Source organism: Diabrotica virgifera, chromosome 3, assembly GCF_917563875.1.
Source record: "Diabrotica virgifera virgifera chromosome 3, PGI_DIABVI_V3a".
Lineage (NCBI taxonomy): Eukaryota > Metazoa > Arthropoda > Insecta > Coleoptera > Chrysomelidae > Diabrotica > Diabrotica virgifera.
In genome coordinates this window covers 187,284,633-187,300,064 of record NC_065445.1, presented here as the reverse complement: position 1 = coordinate 187,300,064, position 15,432 = coordinate 187,284,633, and the positions used below count along the sequence as shown (strand labels likewise).

The 15,432-nt window shown below is 31.4% G+C and overlaps 1 protein-coding gene and 1 long non-coding RNA gene across 2 annotated transcripts; both read right to left on the bottom strand.

Annotated features, from left to right (window-relative positions):
* Nucleotides 1-5,872: 5,872 nt before the first annotated feature.
* LOC126882252 (uncharacterized) lies at nt 5,873-8,957 on the bottom strand. The gene is made up of 3 exons (XR_007697243.1): nt 8,163-8,957; nt 7,298-7,455; nt 5,873-6,054 (listed from the first exon to the last, which is right to left on the bottom strand). It is a non-coding gene; the product is annotated as an uncharacterized LOC126882252 (long non-coding RNA).
* Nucleotides 8,958-11,775: 2,818 nt separating this feature from the next.
* LOC126882251 (DNA ligase 1-like) lies at nt 11,776-15,301 on the bottom strand. The gene is made up of 2 exons (XM_050647080.1): nt 13,939-15,301; nt 11,776-13,880 (listed from the first exon to the last, which is right to left on the bottom strand). Exons 1-2 carry the CDS (start codon nt 14,884-14,886, stop codon nt 13,794-13,796), a joined length of 1,035 nt encoding a protein of 344 aa, XP_050503037.1. The 5' UTR covers nt 14,887-15,301; the 3' UTR covers nt 11,776-13,793.
* Between the last annotated feature and the right edge of the window lie 131 nt (nt 15,302-15,432).

The following is a 15,432-nucleotide window of genomic DNA, read 5'->3' as shown; positions in this document are numbered from 1 at the left end:
CACCCCACCTCCGTGGGGGGTCGTGACACCCCACGTAGAGGGGTGGGGGGTAAATTAAAAATTATAAATACGACCCCGCGATATTTTGCGAAATGAACATCAGATCGTAAAACTGCAAAATATACCTATTCATAATTTTCAAAACTCTACCGAATGGCACCAAACACAACCCCCCACGGAGGTGGGGTGGGGGGTTACATTAAAATATTAAATAGGAGCCCCCAATTTTTATTGCAGATTTGGATCCTTGACGTAAAAATAAGCAAGTTTTATTCGCAACGTTTTTTCCTATTATGGATAAATGGCGCTATAATCGGAAAAAACGATTGGTGGAAATGGAAAATTAAATTGAAAAATGGAGAGTCCCACACTTTATGGAAAACTTAATTTAACTTTTTTTGGTTGTAGCACCCACTCTTCACAATCCACTCCAGGTCCCAAGAACGCTCGAGTAATTGCAAATTTACCATACTTTTCTCCCCTACTATGAGGATTTATTGATAAAAAATATGGTTAGTTGTTAAAGCACATAACTTTTTTATTTTCCAACATAAGCAAATGAATCAAAAAAGAAAATGTTAAGAAAGCATAATTATACAATCGAGTTTCAATTTTAATATTTTATATACGCTGGAATATTCCACAGGGTGTTCCGAACTTTAAGAAAAAAACCAAGTAAGCTTGTTACACCCGGTATAAAATGACATTTACCTGTCTAGCAACAATATTATTACACCGATATTCTTAAATAACAAGGCTATAACATACTAAAAGAATCACTCAAATCGGACCACTGGTTTATGAAATACGAGACATCAAACATGTCCCATTTTTAACGTGTTCGGCTAATTTTGCCGGTGTGTGTATATTTAATCCAAATTAAATACTCATATTTCTATGTAAAATGTCACATTATTGTATAAATAAATAATTAAGAATCAAAAGTTGTTTGTGTTGTGCCTTTATTGTCCACTTGAATAAAATATTAAATATTGGAAGTAGCGTATGGAGGCTATGATGGACCTAGCATGGAGGCTAGATTACGCCACTCTTCCTATCCAATCAACAACAAGAACGTTTAAAATTTCACACCTATCATGTCGAAGCTACAGACCACTTATGTGGAGGCCAGATTTGTAGTACCCTTCCATTTAACCAGGTGCTGAGATGGCGCTGAAATACGTGACATATTTTTCAAAGAGTAAGATCGCATTCTACCAAATCACACAACACTTTTTTCTATGATATTTGTTTTCTCTTCTCACAATACTGATACTGTTTATAAGTATTAATTTTAAGGTTGTGCTTTAATATGAATACTTTTTCGGTGTAAAAGCACCGTCGTTTGCGCCATTGTTTTTTAATCACTCTTGTTTGGTACACTTTTCTATAAGCATTGAACGCATTGTACAAATTAATTGCGGCAGCTGCTACAGTCTCCACATCCATATCCATAATCAGAGTTTGTTTTTTGTTTATCCACTAAGAAAGGTTAATGCAGACTGATAACTCCACCGTGTAATCACCATGTATTCACTGTTCTTACTTGGCCCAACGTGTACTGGAGCCATACATGTTCCAGTGATTAAGGTTCTATGTTCTAACCTATATTTAACTTCAAGTCACGCCTCTTCTTCTTTATCAAGGAATATGGACAGCCTAAGCAAGTCTAACGTCACAAAATTGGAAAATGGGAGGAGCTTATATTGACTCCAAAACATTTTGTTTGTAAATATGTAGTCAAGGAATTTTTCATTTATGTGCTTTATGTGGCAAAATAAGACTTCATTTAGGTATTTCGTCAAAGAATCGATTCGTTTTTGCTCAGGTGCGTAGGTGGTTGAAAATAAACATAACCTCAAAACTGATTACATTCTAATCATTGCATTAAATTATCTCACCTGGGCAAAAACGAATAAAAATCTCTGAATTGACACGTTTCTTTAACTAAATACCTAAATGAAAAGTCTTATTTTGCCACACAAACCACGTAAACAATAAATTAAAAATTCCTTCCGAGTGTTTAACTTTATAAACAAAATTGTTTGCAGTCAAGTCAAATATATGCTCCTCCCAATTTTGTGACGTCAAGACTTAGGATGTCCATTACTACAAAAAATACGATAATAAGACTTGCCGAAAACGACCTACTCCCTGGAAGGGCACCCACTGGCCTATTATTGACCAGAGACCATCGAAGACAAAGATTGCATTTTGCTCGTCAACATGTTGTTTGGAATAATGACGATTGGGAAAGAGTTCACTGATAAATCCAGGTAATGTCATTTTTCGGATGATAGGCGGAACAGGTGTACAGAAGGCCTGGGGAATGCTACGCACAGTGTAACACTGTAGGGACTGTACAGTATGGTGGCGGTTCGATAATGGTGTGGAATTAATTTGGAGGCTCCTACGGAGTTAGTTAGAATATATCGTGGGCGGCTTACATCATACAGGTATATTACAGACATTTTAGAAGAGCACGTCGCCGTCGTGCCATTTGCACCATTTATTGGGGATAATTTCATGGTTAAGCAAAAGGGCCTCACATGTCAAGAATTGTGCAGCAATATCGTCAAGAGGTTGGATTCCTGTCATGGATTGGCCTGCGAGAAGTCGCGACCTCAATCCAATAGATAATAGAACATGTTGGGGACTGTGACCCGTCAAAATGGCCCGGTCAAAATAGCCCTTAAACAAAATAGCCCCGACAAAATAGCCCCGGTCAAGACAGCGCCGGCTAAAACAGCCCCGGCGACAACACCCCCAATAAAAAGTTTTACCTTTTAACGGAATACCATTTATTTTAAATCACTATTGTCATTGGGAAATAAGACACAATTTAACTTAAAAAATTATTTTATTAACGTCTCGACTACCCCTTCGGACGTCGTTGTCAAAATACAAAATATTAATAAATTAAACAAAAATGTTGTTGCTTAGTAAAAAAAAATCTTCTAATAATTTAATTTAATCTGACTCATCCGTATCGGCAATTCAGATATAGAGTATTGTGCAAATGAAAGGAATAAATTCGTTATTTCGTAAACCCGCGACGTTAAGGAAAAATCCTGAAACAGGTCGATTTTTATTTTTAAAATTATGATATTTTGGTATATATGTCATACTAGTGACGTCATCCATCTGGGTGTGATGACGTAATCGATGATTTTTTTTTAAATGAGAATGGGGGACGTGTGCTAGCTAATTTAAATGGTTATTTAATTTTCTATTCAGTAATATAAACATTTACATAATTATTTATACAAGGTGTCCAAAAACTCTTTTTTACTTTAAATTATTTGACAAAAAAAATGTATGTAATTTATTTAATTCAAAATACATTTTAATGTTGTCAGAAATCAGACAAAAATGTTTATATCACAAATAAACATTCAATTTCGCTTAAATTAAATGTTCAAACTTCCAAGAGGCAGAAGAATTTAATCGAGAAGCAGAACACATTTAATCGAAACAGAAGACCCAAGTAGCAATTTTTCGACGCATTGGTTGTCAGTACAAACAAATGCACTGTATACAACGTTGTCCGAGAGCATTTTCAGTTGTTTCGCCAACGTCCCCTACCCCGACTGACATTACGATGTTACAACCTTTAGTTATACGGGCAACTAATTTATTACCATTGTGACAACTACATATCACAGTTCAGTTTTTTCAACAATCGCAACGACTTAAAAATGTTATAATGCTAAACTAATTTACGCCCTGGCCGACTCTCTAGTTGTCTGTCACGTCACTACCCTGTGTTGTTCTAGATGTGTGACACGTTTGCGGCAATTTCCAGAGGAGAAAAATAATTTACTTTATAACCTTATTTTTTTCTTATTATTATATATTTTATTTTGATGGAAATTTTCGATTTATGTAACAACCTGTTTATTTGTTTTTTTAATAGCTGATTTCCATTCCATTGTTTTATCAGTAGATTTGAGATTTGATCTTTGTATCAGCTTTGGCAGACAGGGTTGCCAGGTCAGTATTTACTCTTTCAGTAGTTTTGTTTTCACAAAATCAGTAGATTCTTTTTAGGCCATGTAAATACAGTAATACAGTGATATGCACATCCGTCCTAAATGTCCCAAGAGGAATTCCACAAAATTGGAAACCTAATTATTCCAAACCACCAGCTGGTTATTATCTACCATTTTTTAGCTAAAATCTACTAAATCAAAAACTAAAATATACTTAAGGGTTTTTGGGATATATTTGGGATTTTTTATAATAAAAACAACAGCTAACTTAAGGGGGTAGGCGCAAAATGTCGTCTGTTAAAATGTTCAATGTATTTTAAATGTTTTCATTTTTTGCGAATCCTTAGAAAACTAATAAGTATTTTTGAAAAATTTAAACGCACAAAGAAAGATTACGTTATTACCGAGGACCGAAAGTCCCTGAAAACTTCTATAATGTTTATTTAATAAGTTACAAGGGTGAAAAAAAGAAAAAATTTAGTGTGACTTTTAATTCCAAATATCTCGTTCAAAAGAAACGTTTTGGTTTTTCTAAATAATGCAGTCTTTCATTCTGCGTTTAAATTTTTCAAAAATACTTATTATAGTTTCCTCATGATTCGAAAAAAATGGATAAAATTCTGTTGAAATATACCAAAAATCTACTAAAAAATATTGCCTACTAGAATTTTTTAAAAAATATCAAAAATCTACCAAAAAAGTAGAAATCTACTAAATGTGGCAACGCTGTTAATGAGAATGATACACTTTTGACACTGGTCACATGACCTCTGTCACCCAATAAGAGGGTGCGTTCTAAAATGGTTTTGATAGTCGGTGTGGCCGCGTTTGGTTGGCGATTGGACTTCTAAGTTGTCTTATCCGTCTAAGGTTGGTTATACGGTATTTTTTTAGTAATATTGGTAATATTGTTTAATGCGCCATTTTGGTTTTACTTGAGATATTTATGACGTAAAGAAAATGAAAACACAGAATATAAAAAATGCAGGCATTTTCTGATACCTTTAAAAGCACCATCAATACATTAAATTTATACAGAACATCTTTAACATAAATTTTGACTTTTATATTAAAATTAGATTTTTTAAATTTGCATATTTTTTGTCAAAAATGTCATAAAAAAAGGAGCGCGTGTGTTTTTTAAAGGTGAAATATCCATATTTGACGGTAATCTGAGATGCGTTTATAAATTTCACATCAGGTAATAAGTCCTTTATGTATTTATAAATTTAAATACCCCCCTAATAACACAAAACATTCCATGAATGTTCCTAGAATGTACACACAGGACATTGAAAACATTCCTGGAATGTCCCCAAATGCACACGAATGTCCCTGGAAAGTCCCAGGAAAGTGCTGTGTCAGCATTTTAAATATTCTTAGAATGTTCTGTTGGAACATTCCATGAATGTCTACGAATGTTCTTTGGACATTCACAGTCTATTTTTTAGACTGAATGTCTTGTTGGAACATTCCATGAATGTTCTTTGGACATTCACAGTATATTTTTAGACTGAATGTCTTGTTAGAACATTCCATGAATGTCTACGAACGTTCTTTGAACATTCACAGTATATTTTTTAGACATTCACTGAAATATATCGTCAGTAATGTGACAATACCTCCTATATGTCTTTTCATGAGGTTTGCAGGAGACGAAAAACATTTTTTAAGGTCACTTTCTGTTTTCGTACGTATTCTGACTTTTTTGTAGTAAATAGATAGTTGAATTTACTGCAAAACAAGTCAAAAAATATATGAAAACAGGAGGTGGCCGAAACAAGTTTTTAGTCTATCTTACAAATCTCTTGAAAAAAACAGATAGGAGGTATTGTCACATCGCTGACGATATGTGGCCATACCAAATAATACATCCTTGATAAATATAAAAAAAATTTATTGCAAAAAATCTTTACATACATTTTTTAATGTAATTTACTGACATTCCTAAATATTATAAAAAAATGTGTCACATTTGCTTTGTAAACCTTTCTTTTGCTTTTCGTAGCCACATATTCCGTTTCCTTTCTGGTTTTTTGTAGACCACTTCTCTCAGCTGATTCTAAAAGAAAATAAAATAAAAGGTAATTTTTCTATCCTTTACAATTAACAATCAGAAGAAATATTATTTACAGGTAATAATACGCATAAATAATAATAATAAAAAAATAAAGATTAAATAATATTTAAATAAATAATAAATAATATTTAATAAATAAAATAATAATAATGAACATTTTGTATTTTGACAACGACATCCGACGTGGAAGTAGAAACCTTAATAAAATTATTTTTTCAAGTAAATTGTGGCTTATTTCCTCATTAGAATAGTTAATTACAAAAAAGCCACAAAGAAATAGATTTTTCACAAACAAATAAGTATTTAGTATTCATTATATTTATTGTTTTTATTATTTACTTTAATGTCCTACTGGTACATTATTTGACAAATAATGACATTTCGAAGTCTGTTAAGTACGATATAACGCCCTTGGGCATTAAATTTAAATAACGACTTAGATACTGTCAAGTTGACAAATATCAACCTAAGTAAAACTATGGTTACCACAATTATGTTACTACTGTTACTGGTAAATGTACTTATTTAAAAACTAATCAATTCAAAATTCATTCAAATTTTTCACATATAAAGAATAATTTAGTCAGACATTAAACGTTGAAGGCACCACAGGTATTATAATAATAACGCTTTCGGTCAACGTATATCCCTCAGGCCCTTGTTAAAAACACCATTGACCTCAAGCGTTATTATCCTTATAATACCCTTGGTACCTTAATAACTGTAACATAAGATTATACCTTAATTCTTGTTTTCTATTTCTGATGTTTTTATTTATTTACATTGAATATTAATCTGTTTTGTTGTATAATCTACTTCGCAATAATTATGTGATATATTTGACTTAAAATGAATTCAAAAATTTTTTGCAGTTGGGCAACAATGTCAACTTAGATCTCCGATGTAGATAATGAATTACAACAGTATCTATATTGTACAGACTGTATTATTAATTAGGTTATTTATTTATTTATTTATTGAAATATACATCCACCAGGTATAAACCCATAAAGGTGTACATAAGAAAACTACATACATTGACTGAACACTTGATGACAAAATATAAAATAAAATAAAGAATAACCAAAAATGTTTCTGTTGTTAATACACATACACAATAATAAACAAAGACCTTAATAAAGAAAAATAACATGGCATCAATTCGATAAGCTATTGTGTATTTCGCGTTTAAAGATGTTAAAACCAAGAAAAAAAATGCATATACCTGTGTGACATAAGCTATTGGAACAGCACAGTCTCTTAAACGAACAGATGAAAGTGAAATTCTGTCAATATCTTTTTCTAAAAAGTGTTTTGAACATACTCCTCTATTAACAAATCTGATCTATACTTCATGTCTTCTTCGCAGGATCTTCTGGAAAGCTAAAAATACAAAATATAGGCATTACTAAGCATTATTAACAAATTTTAGTTTTAAATAAAAAATATGATTAATGGACTCACAAAATATTATAAAACAGCTTAGAAATTGTTTATTAGTAAGTCAGTTCCCCAAACTCTGACACAACTGGCTAGTGATTTTAGTAGGTAATTTTTTTTGTTTTTGGCCAATTTTGCCAAAATTACAGTAATTATTAACTATTTAGTTATTATTTTTTTTTGCAATTTTACCAAATTGGCAAAATTATTTACTAAAATCACTAGCCAGTTGTACTGAGACTGAGTTTAGCAAATCGACTATAATATTCTGTGTATTCATTAGTTGGTACTGCATATTATAGTGTGTGGTCTACCATCCTATTTATAAAGGCATACATTAGCAAAAACGCAAAAAGAATTACTTTAGTTTTACAAATCCTATTGTTATTATCTCTATTTACTATTTTAGTTAGGAATAAGCGAAGTTATTGTGGCTTATTCACAATTATTATTAAAATAATAAATGGATATGACCAATTATTAACTTATAAAATAAAATAATAATTCTTCTGATTTATGCCTTTTATTCACTTTGTTATATCTAGGTTACTTAAAAGATTTTTTATGAATAGTATTATTAGGGTATTAATAGTATTAATTTATTTTCTGAAATACAGGGCATGCCTTCGTTTACATATTTGCATACTAACCTTTTAATAGGGCTTTTCATTTTCATTCACAGTCATTTGTTTGGAGCTTCTGTCATAATTGAAACGTTATTCCTGCAGATTTTTTTATCTACATTTGTTTCTGCTACTCCAACTGCGTTAAAAACAGGACACCATTTTATTCACTATGTTAATAATACTATTAAAGCTATTATAAAAGTATCCGAATTAAAAAAATATTCTTAAAAAGCACAAATAATACAAAGGTGGCAAGATGAAGATGCCAAGATGGCCGAAGCGAGGTCGTTGGTTGGTCGTTTTTAGTCACGTGATGCCCTCTCAAGCGCCATGCACAAAAATATATGCACGGCGAATTTGAAAATGAACGCAAAAGAAATAAATATAAATGCCTCTCTTGGGTTTTGCATAAGTTATAAGTATTTTTTTTATTAACAAAATCGCATTCCAAATTGAATATTCGCGAACAATAATTTTTATTACATTTGTATGTTTATAATATTGTATTAATTGAACTTGGAAAACTCTTTAAATTTGACATATTATTGCACTGTAGGCCTAAAGTGTCACTTAGTTTGTCTGGTATGTTATAAGTAATGTTGTATCTGTTACACGTATGTATTATTTCGCAACTTAAAATATATGAACATTGGTAGTATGTTCACAGAATGTCTTATGGTAACATTCCAGGAATAATTTAAACAGATGTTCACCGAATGTTCCCTAAATGTCCAGGACATTCAAATATTGATAGAACTTTGGTAGTACATTCCTGGAATGTTGTGTGTTGTTAGGGCCAATACGATGTTAAAACAGTTTACTTTTTGGTTTTCGCATTCACCACACAGGTGTTAAAAATACAGGTAAAAAAACATAACTAGTCTGACTCCTTGAGCAACCATTGCACGCGCAGGTGCTTTTTATAGTCGCTTCAGTTGTCTTATGCAACGTTTACGAAACGATGTTGCTTAAACAGGAGGTTGCCTAGGCAACGTCAAGACAACTCAAAAATCGTCCACCAAATCAGTGCAGAATAGGGTCGTCTTTTAGGCAATAACAACGTTGTAAGAAAACGTTGCCACGCGGTAGACAACGTTGTCGCGTCGACAAATTGCTACTTGGGGACAGGGTTCGAGTTCTCTGAGGAGACCATTTTTATTTAATGTGGTTAAGATAAACATCTAAATAGAGGATAATTACCATTTCCGAAAATATATATTTTTAAGGGATTATTTCATGATGAATTCTGAACGGAGCTTTTTTGTTGGCGAGCTATTATTCCGCGGCAATTTTGTCGGAGCTTTTTCGACGGGGTACCGTTTGGGACATCATAGGCAGACGACTACGACAACTACCTAATGCACCAAACACATTAGACGAACTGTTTTTGCGGTTAGTTGAAATTTGGGATCAAATTAATCAAGAAGGTAACAATGGTAATTCGCAGTATGAGAGATCGTTGTCAAGCAATAATAAATGCCAGAAGTGGCAATACTCAGCACTAGTAGGTATCTACCCAAGTAGCACAATAAAAACATTTTAGTTTTATGTAAGGTTTATAAAGGTTTTATTGTGGTAAATAAGAAGATAAGGGTTTTAAAGTTACCTTGTAGATGTACTGCCAGAACTTTAAAACTGTTAAGCATTTGTCACTAGTTTTAAAGTATCTAATAAAAGTATCAAATAAGACTAATTAATCTTAATAGATAATTTGTCTTATTGTAGTTTTAAAATGGTTTATTCGCAGTTTACTTTAAAACTACTCAGTTTTATGAAGAACTTCCGGACTGTTTGGTTTTATTAGATTCTAGTTTGTGACCTTTTAGTTTTAGTGCAGCTTTAAAGATTCTCCTAATATGACTACTAAAACCTATTATTAAAACTACTTGATCTCAAGACTATTATGTCAGTAAAACATATGCCTTAAAACTATTTTTTAGTTTTCTTTAAAGTTGCTTTCTTAAAAGCAATTAGTAGGCTATATTAAAACCAAACGCTTTTAACTGAATCAATTTGGTTATCGTAAAGATTAAACTATGCTTCTTGTTAGAAACAATAAAACTAAACTCATCCCCTCTTCTTTCATGTCCAAAATGGTTGGCCATTTGCTTTAGAGTGAAACAGTGGTGTAGTGTGTTGTAAAAAGTGGAAGTACAGATAGTATGGAAGAAATAAGACGCAAGTACTTACAATATAAACGAACAGGCAATTTTAAAAGAAAAATACAACACAGACGTCTGTGTTAAATAAAACTATTTAGTCTATCGACAGAGAATTGTTAAGATCAAATGGTTTTATTTTATACCTTTCCAAGAGCATATATCCTACATAAAAGCAAGGTTGCCTTGGAATTAAAACCGTTTAGTTTTAATGCTGCTGTCAATATTGCTACTCAGCCGTACAGCACTACGACGCCTCGATTTTAGGTTAGATTCGCATTAAAACCGAGTAGCAATATTGACAGCAGCATTAAAACTAAACGGTTTTAATTCCAAGGCAACCTTGCTTTTATGTAGGATATATGCTCTTGGAAAGGTATAAAATAAAACCATTTGATCTTAACAATTCTCTGTCGATAGACTAAATAGTTTTATTTGGATTTCAGCCATATTGCTTTCTAGAGATGCTGAAAGCCATGATAGATTACAATATAAGGCTTACATAAAAATTATAAATAAGCGACTTAAAGACATAAATTCGATTTATTTTAACATTAAAATTGTAGATAAAATTATTTTTCTTTCAAATTGATATTTTTGGGATTTAAATTTTTTTATTACTTTTATTTTTTAATCGCCAAAAGTCAGAAATTTTAGGGCGCGTGACTTGTTTAGACCTATTTTTGTTAACATTATCAATAAAGTTGGGTGCGCAAGTGTTTTTCTACCTTGACAGTAAGAAATAACCAAGTACCTTTTATTATTTTATGGTTACAAATACGTATCAACCTATCATAACACATGTAAAAATGTACTGGCATATACACCCTATGCATATAGTATAGGGTTTAAAGAATCATTTAATATGGTAAATTGTCTCTACACCTAATTAATTAAATTAAAGCTGCATTTTACTATGGTAGTGAAATGAACCTGACTTTACAAAATCGAATCTATTTGTTTCACCACCAATAACTTTGATCTTTATAATTTGTTTTTTTTTTGTTTGAATCTATGTTTGGGTGAATACTATTTAGTTTAATGTAAACAGTGGTTTCATTCTGTATTAAAACATGTATAAAGTAAAAAATATTAGAATGGGGGAAATAAAAATTTCGTCCCATAGTCGAGGATTAAATCTGCCACCGGCGCAATCGATCCTACAGCTTAATGGGCCCTTTATCGAGACCGGATTATAGAAGGTACAATCGGCGTAATCCTCCCATGCCCTTTAATTTTAGTTTTATTCTACGGTTTTAAAGCATCCCTAAAATACTTAATAAACCCGTTCGGTGCTACTTGGGTACTCAGTACTAGTACTTTCTTGAGCTCTAAAAATTTCAATTCCGTCATTCATAAGCACAAAAGAACAAACTAATTTTTTTTCATTACAGCTGACATTATAATTTTAAAATTAAGCGTTAATTGTGACGCGAAGTGTATATTCAGGAACCTGCTGTGGTTTAAATAAAAATCAGTTCAAGTTTATATTAAGTTTTATTCAGGATGATATCGGTCACAAGAAATGATATTAGTACACAACTGCACAAAAACACATTTGGAACCAGCAAAAATACGTATTATCATTTTGCGGTCATAGGGCTTTTCATTCACAGTCATTTGTTTCGAGCTTCTGTCACGTGTCACATAATATTAATATATCTACGTCATACGTTATTGGTATCTATTTACCTTAGAGTATGGACAATTTTTTACCCTCTCTGGAGATCTAACACGCAATCTGTTTTTCGAACGAAAGTGAATCCTTATTTTAATACGGTTGGTTCTCATTGAGATTTGACACCCCTTGTTTTATCAGTGATTTTTGTGTGATTTCTGAGTGAAAACTAGCAATTTTTTTAACTCTTTATAGTGGTGATGTGTTCGGCTTACGGTTGTAAAAGCGACAGCAGCAGGAAATAAGTGGGAATTACATACAGGTAAATAAATATTTCTGTTATGTGTGCGTAGATGAAAATTCAATAAATACTCCTATATTCTTAGATATTGCCTCTTAAACGGTTAATAATTTGAAAATTAACACTTCAATGTACCTTATTACATAATTAAAATTACATGGTTAAGTTATAAAATGAGAAAAATTTACATGTAAAATTAAAAGTAACATAAAAAATCACCATTTTACCAGTGGTGTAGGTACGAAATAAATGAAATTATAAAATATATTGTGGCAACTTCGAAAATGGAATTAATAGCGTATATTGTTATTACATATTATTGACTTTTTTGTTGTTAAACATTTTATTGCTTGATTTTATTTTGTTTATATGTAAAAAAATTATTTAAGAGCACAGGCGCAAATATTTTACGGCTATCTCTACTTTTTCTTTTTTTACACGGCAAATTATATGTAGTAAAGTTTTCACTGGTATGGATACGTACATAAACATTACTTGACAATGACATTGTCACCATTAACTTGAGATGACTTTTGAATGTTCTTGGATAACTGTTACTTGTATCATCGCTTAAATTATTAATTCAATTAATTAATATCATAATTTTTCACTAACTATGTATTCAGTGATTATAATAATTTATATACTATGCCATAAAAGATAATACTTAATCGAGAAAAGAGGAAAAGTGATTTTTTTAATAATATATTGTTACTATGGAACGCTTAGATAAATTTTGTATATCTTTAACAACAAAATGCTTATATCACAATATATATCCTGGTGTAGTCTCTGCTTGGGATCTTCCATAAATAATAAACAATAAATAACTTTTTATTAATTTTACGTCTAAAATTATTTAGCCAATACACTATCAATATTATTTAATAAACAACTCAAGATAACGAGCGATACACAATTATTGGATCAAAGCTAGCCGTGCAAAAAATTACGTATGTCCTGTTTTAATCTGAATTTTTATCAATTAATTTTGATTAACGTTAGGGTCAGTGCACCAATAATTGACCAGTTAAGAGTTTTTTTGTTCAGAAAGACTTATAGTGACAAGACGTTAAACTTTTTACGAAATTTAAAAATACACGAGGGCAGACCCATGTATTGTGATTCCGTTTAGTCTGTAAAACATTGAAAAAATAAATTATTTTTATTAAATAAAAAATTATGAATAAAAAAAGTCACAAATCTCTAGTAATTGACCAAGGAAAACCAGTATTTGACCGCAATATTACCCAGTAGTGGACCACTTGATAGGATTAAATAAAATTAAGTTTTAAGCAAAACTACATAATGTTTATTAAAAAAATACAGAGTAATTTTTAAATAAAAGCTTACAAAACTTGTTATTAATGAAACATTTCATTATTGATTTGAAAATTATTCTAATTTTTGGATTTATTTTTATTCTTTTAATATTCAAATAACGTCATTAGAAAACTTGAATTTGATGGGATTTCCACTTGGTATAACATTTGGTTTTTCTAGTTTCTTTACAAGTTGTTCAGCATTTACAACGCTAATATCATTTTCAATTACTTTGAAAAAAGACTTACTTGATTCTATTGGAGTAAAAGCTTGTACTTCCACCTCAGATGTTTCATAAATATTTTGTACAGAGCAAACATAGTTATGATGACATTTTTTTCCTGGAAAAGCAACCAAGTAAAAATCACCTATTGAAATATCTTTTTTAAGATTTTTTACCTCATTGACAAGTGGCTCATTTTCATCAGTGTCACTACTAAAATGTTCTGAAATATCATCTAGACTTGAGCCACTCTCCTGCCATTCATCACATTCTTCTGAACTATCTGTGTCTTCCTCTGTGTTCACTTTTGTTTTAGATTTTTTAGCACTTGCTTTTTTCGCCAATTTTTTTTCTTCAGTTTCTTTTAATTTTTCCTCTCGTTTCTTCTTTCTCAATAATGCCTTCTCTTGTTTCTCTCTTTCTTTTTCAGTTTTTACTTTTATTTTCTCTTCGTGGTACTGCAACCATTTAAGTGAAGTAGTGGCATAAGGAAGTTTTTCTTTTCTTGTAAACACCTTCTTTTCAGGTGACTCTTCTGGCCAAAATATATGGTCCAAAAAGGCAGCACTAATATTTCTTTTTTGGGACTGTCGTAGTGGCACCGGAGTTACTGGCCTTTGTACAATTACGTCACTTAAAATATTTATATTTTTTTTATTTCCTGTTTCATCTTTTTGTTCTGAAGTTGTTTCCGTTAAGTTTATAATTTGGGCATATTCTGTTTCTTCCAGTTCTTTCTCATTGCTATTTTCTTTATCTTCAGTTTCGGTATTATATATTTGGTTTTCAGTTTTACCGCTATTTTCATGTATTTCAGTTTTATTCTCTTCAATCTGTTCTTCAGCATATATATTACTAATGGCTTCGTCCTCTAATCGTGTGTTATTGTCTCTTTCTTCATTGTATTCTTCTTGACATCTACTCTTCAATTTTCTCCAAATATAGAATAATTCTTTCGCTGACTCATCGCCCTTCCATTCTCCCCTTTCTGTTTTTTTAAATTCCTCTCGTCTTTTCTTTGGAATAAGTGAATCGAAATATAGAAAATGTGGCACGTCAAAGGTAGTTGGCTTGATTTTTTCTGTTTCAAATTCATTTCCTAAAGTCCGCGAAACATCCTGCATACATTTTGTAAAATCTATTGCATCTACATTAAATGGATACAATCCACACTTTCTAAAACCATTTTTAATGGTATCTTCTCCGATTTGATTGTACGGTACTTTCTAATAAAAATGGAAAAGTTGCTTTAGTAAGATTTTTGTTATTATTAGCTTTTTTCCAGTCAAAAACTACCTTTTTCCATTTACTTTTTAATGGGGCAAATAAGGACACGTCGGCCGGCTGTAAAATGTGTGTCGCATTTGGAAGAAGTGCATAGAGAAAAATGCCATTATCAGAACAAAACTTGCTCAAATTATAAGTAAGGTGGGATTTATGTCCATCGAGTATATATAATATAGGTAACTTAACATTTTTACTTTGCAAAAAAGGTAATAAGCTATTACACACATAGCTGAAGAACGTTTCACTGGTCATCCAGCCCTTTTTGGATCGCCCTGAAAAAAAAAGAACAAAGTATAAATAATGCAACTGTTAAATAAGTAAAAAAACGTACCAATTGCCCAATCTGGATTAGTATTTCTTACAATTTCTGCAGGGATTCTTTC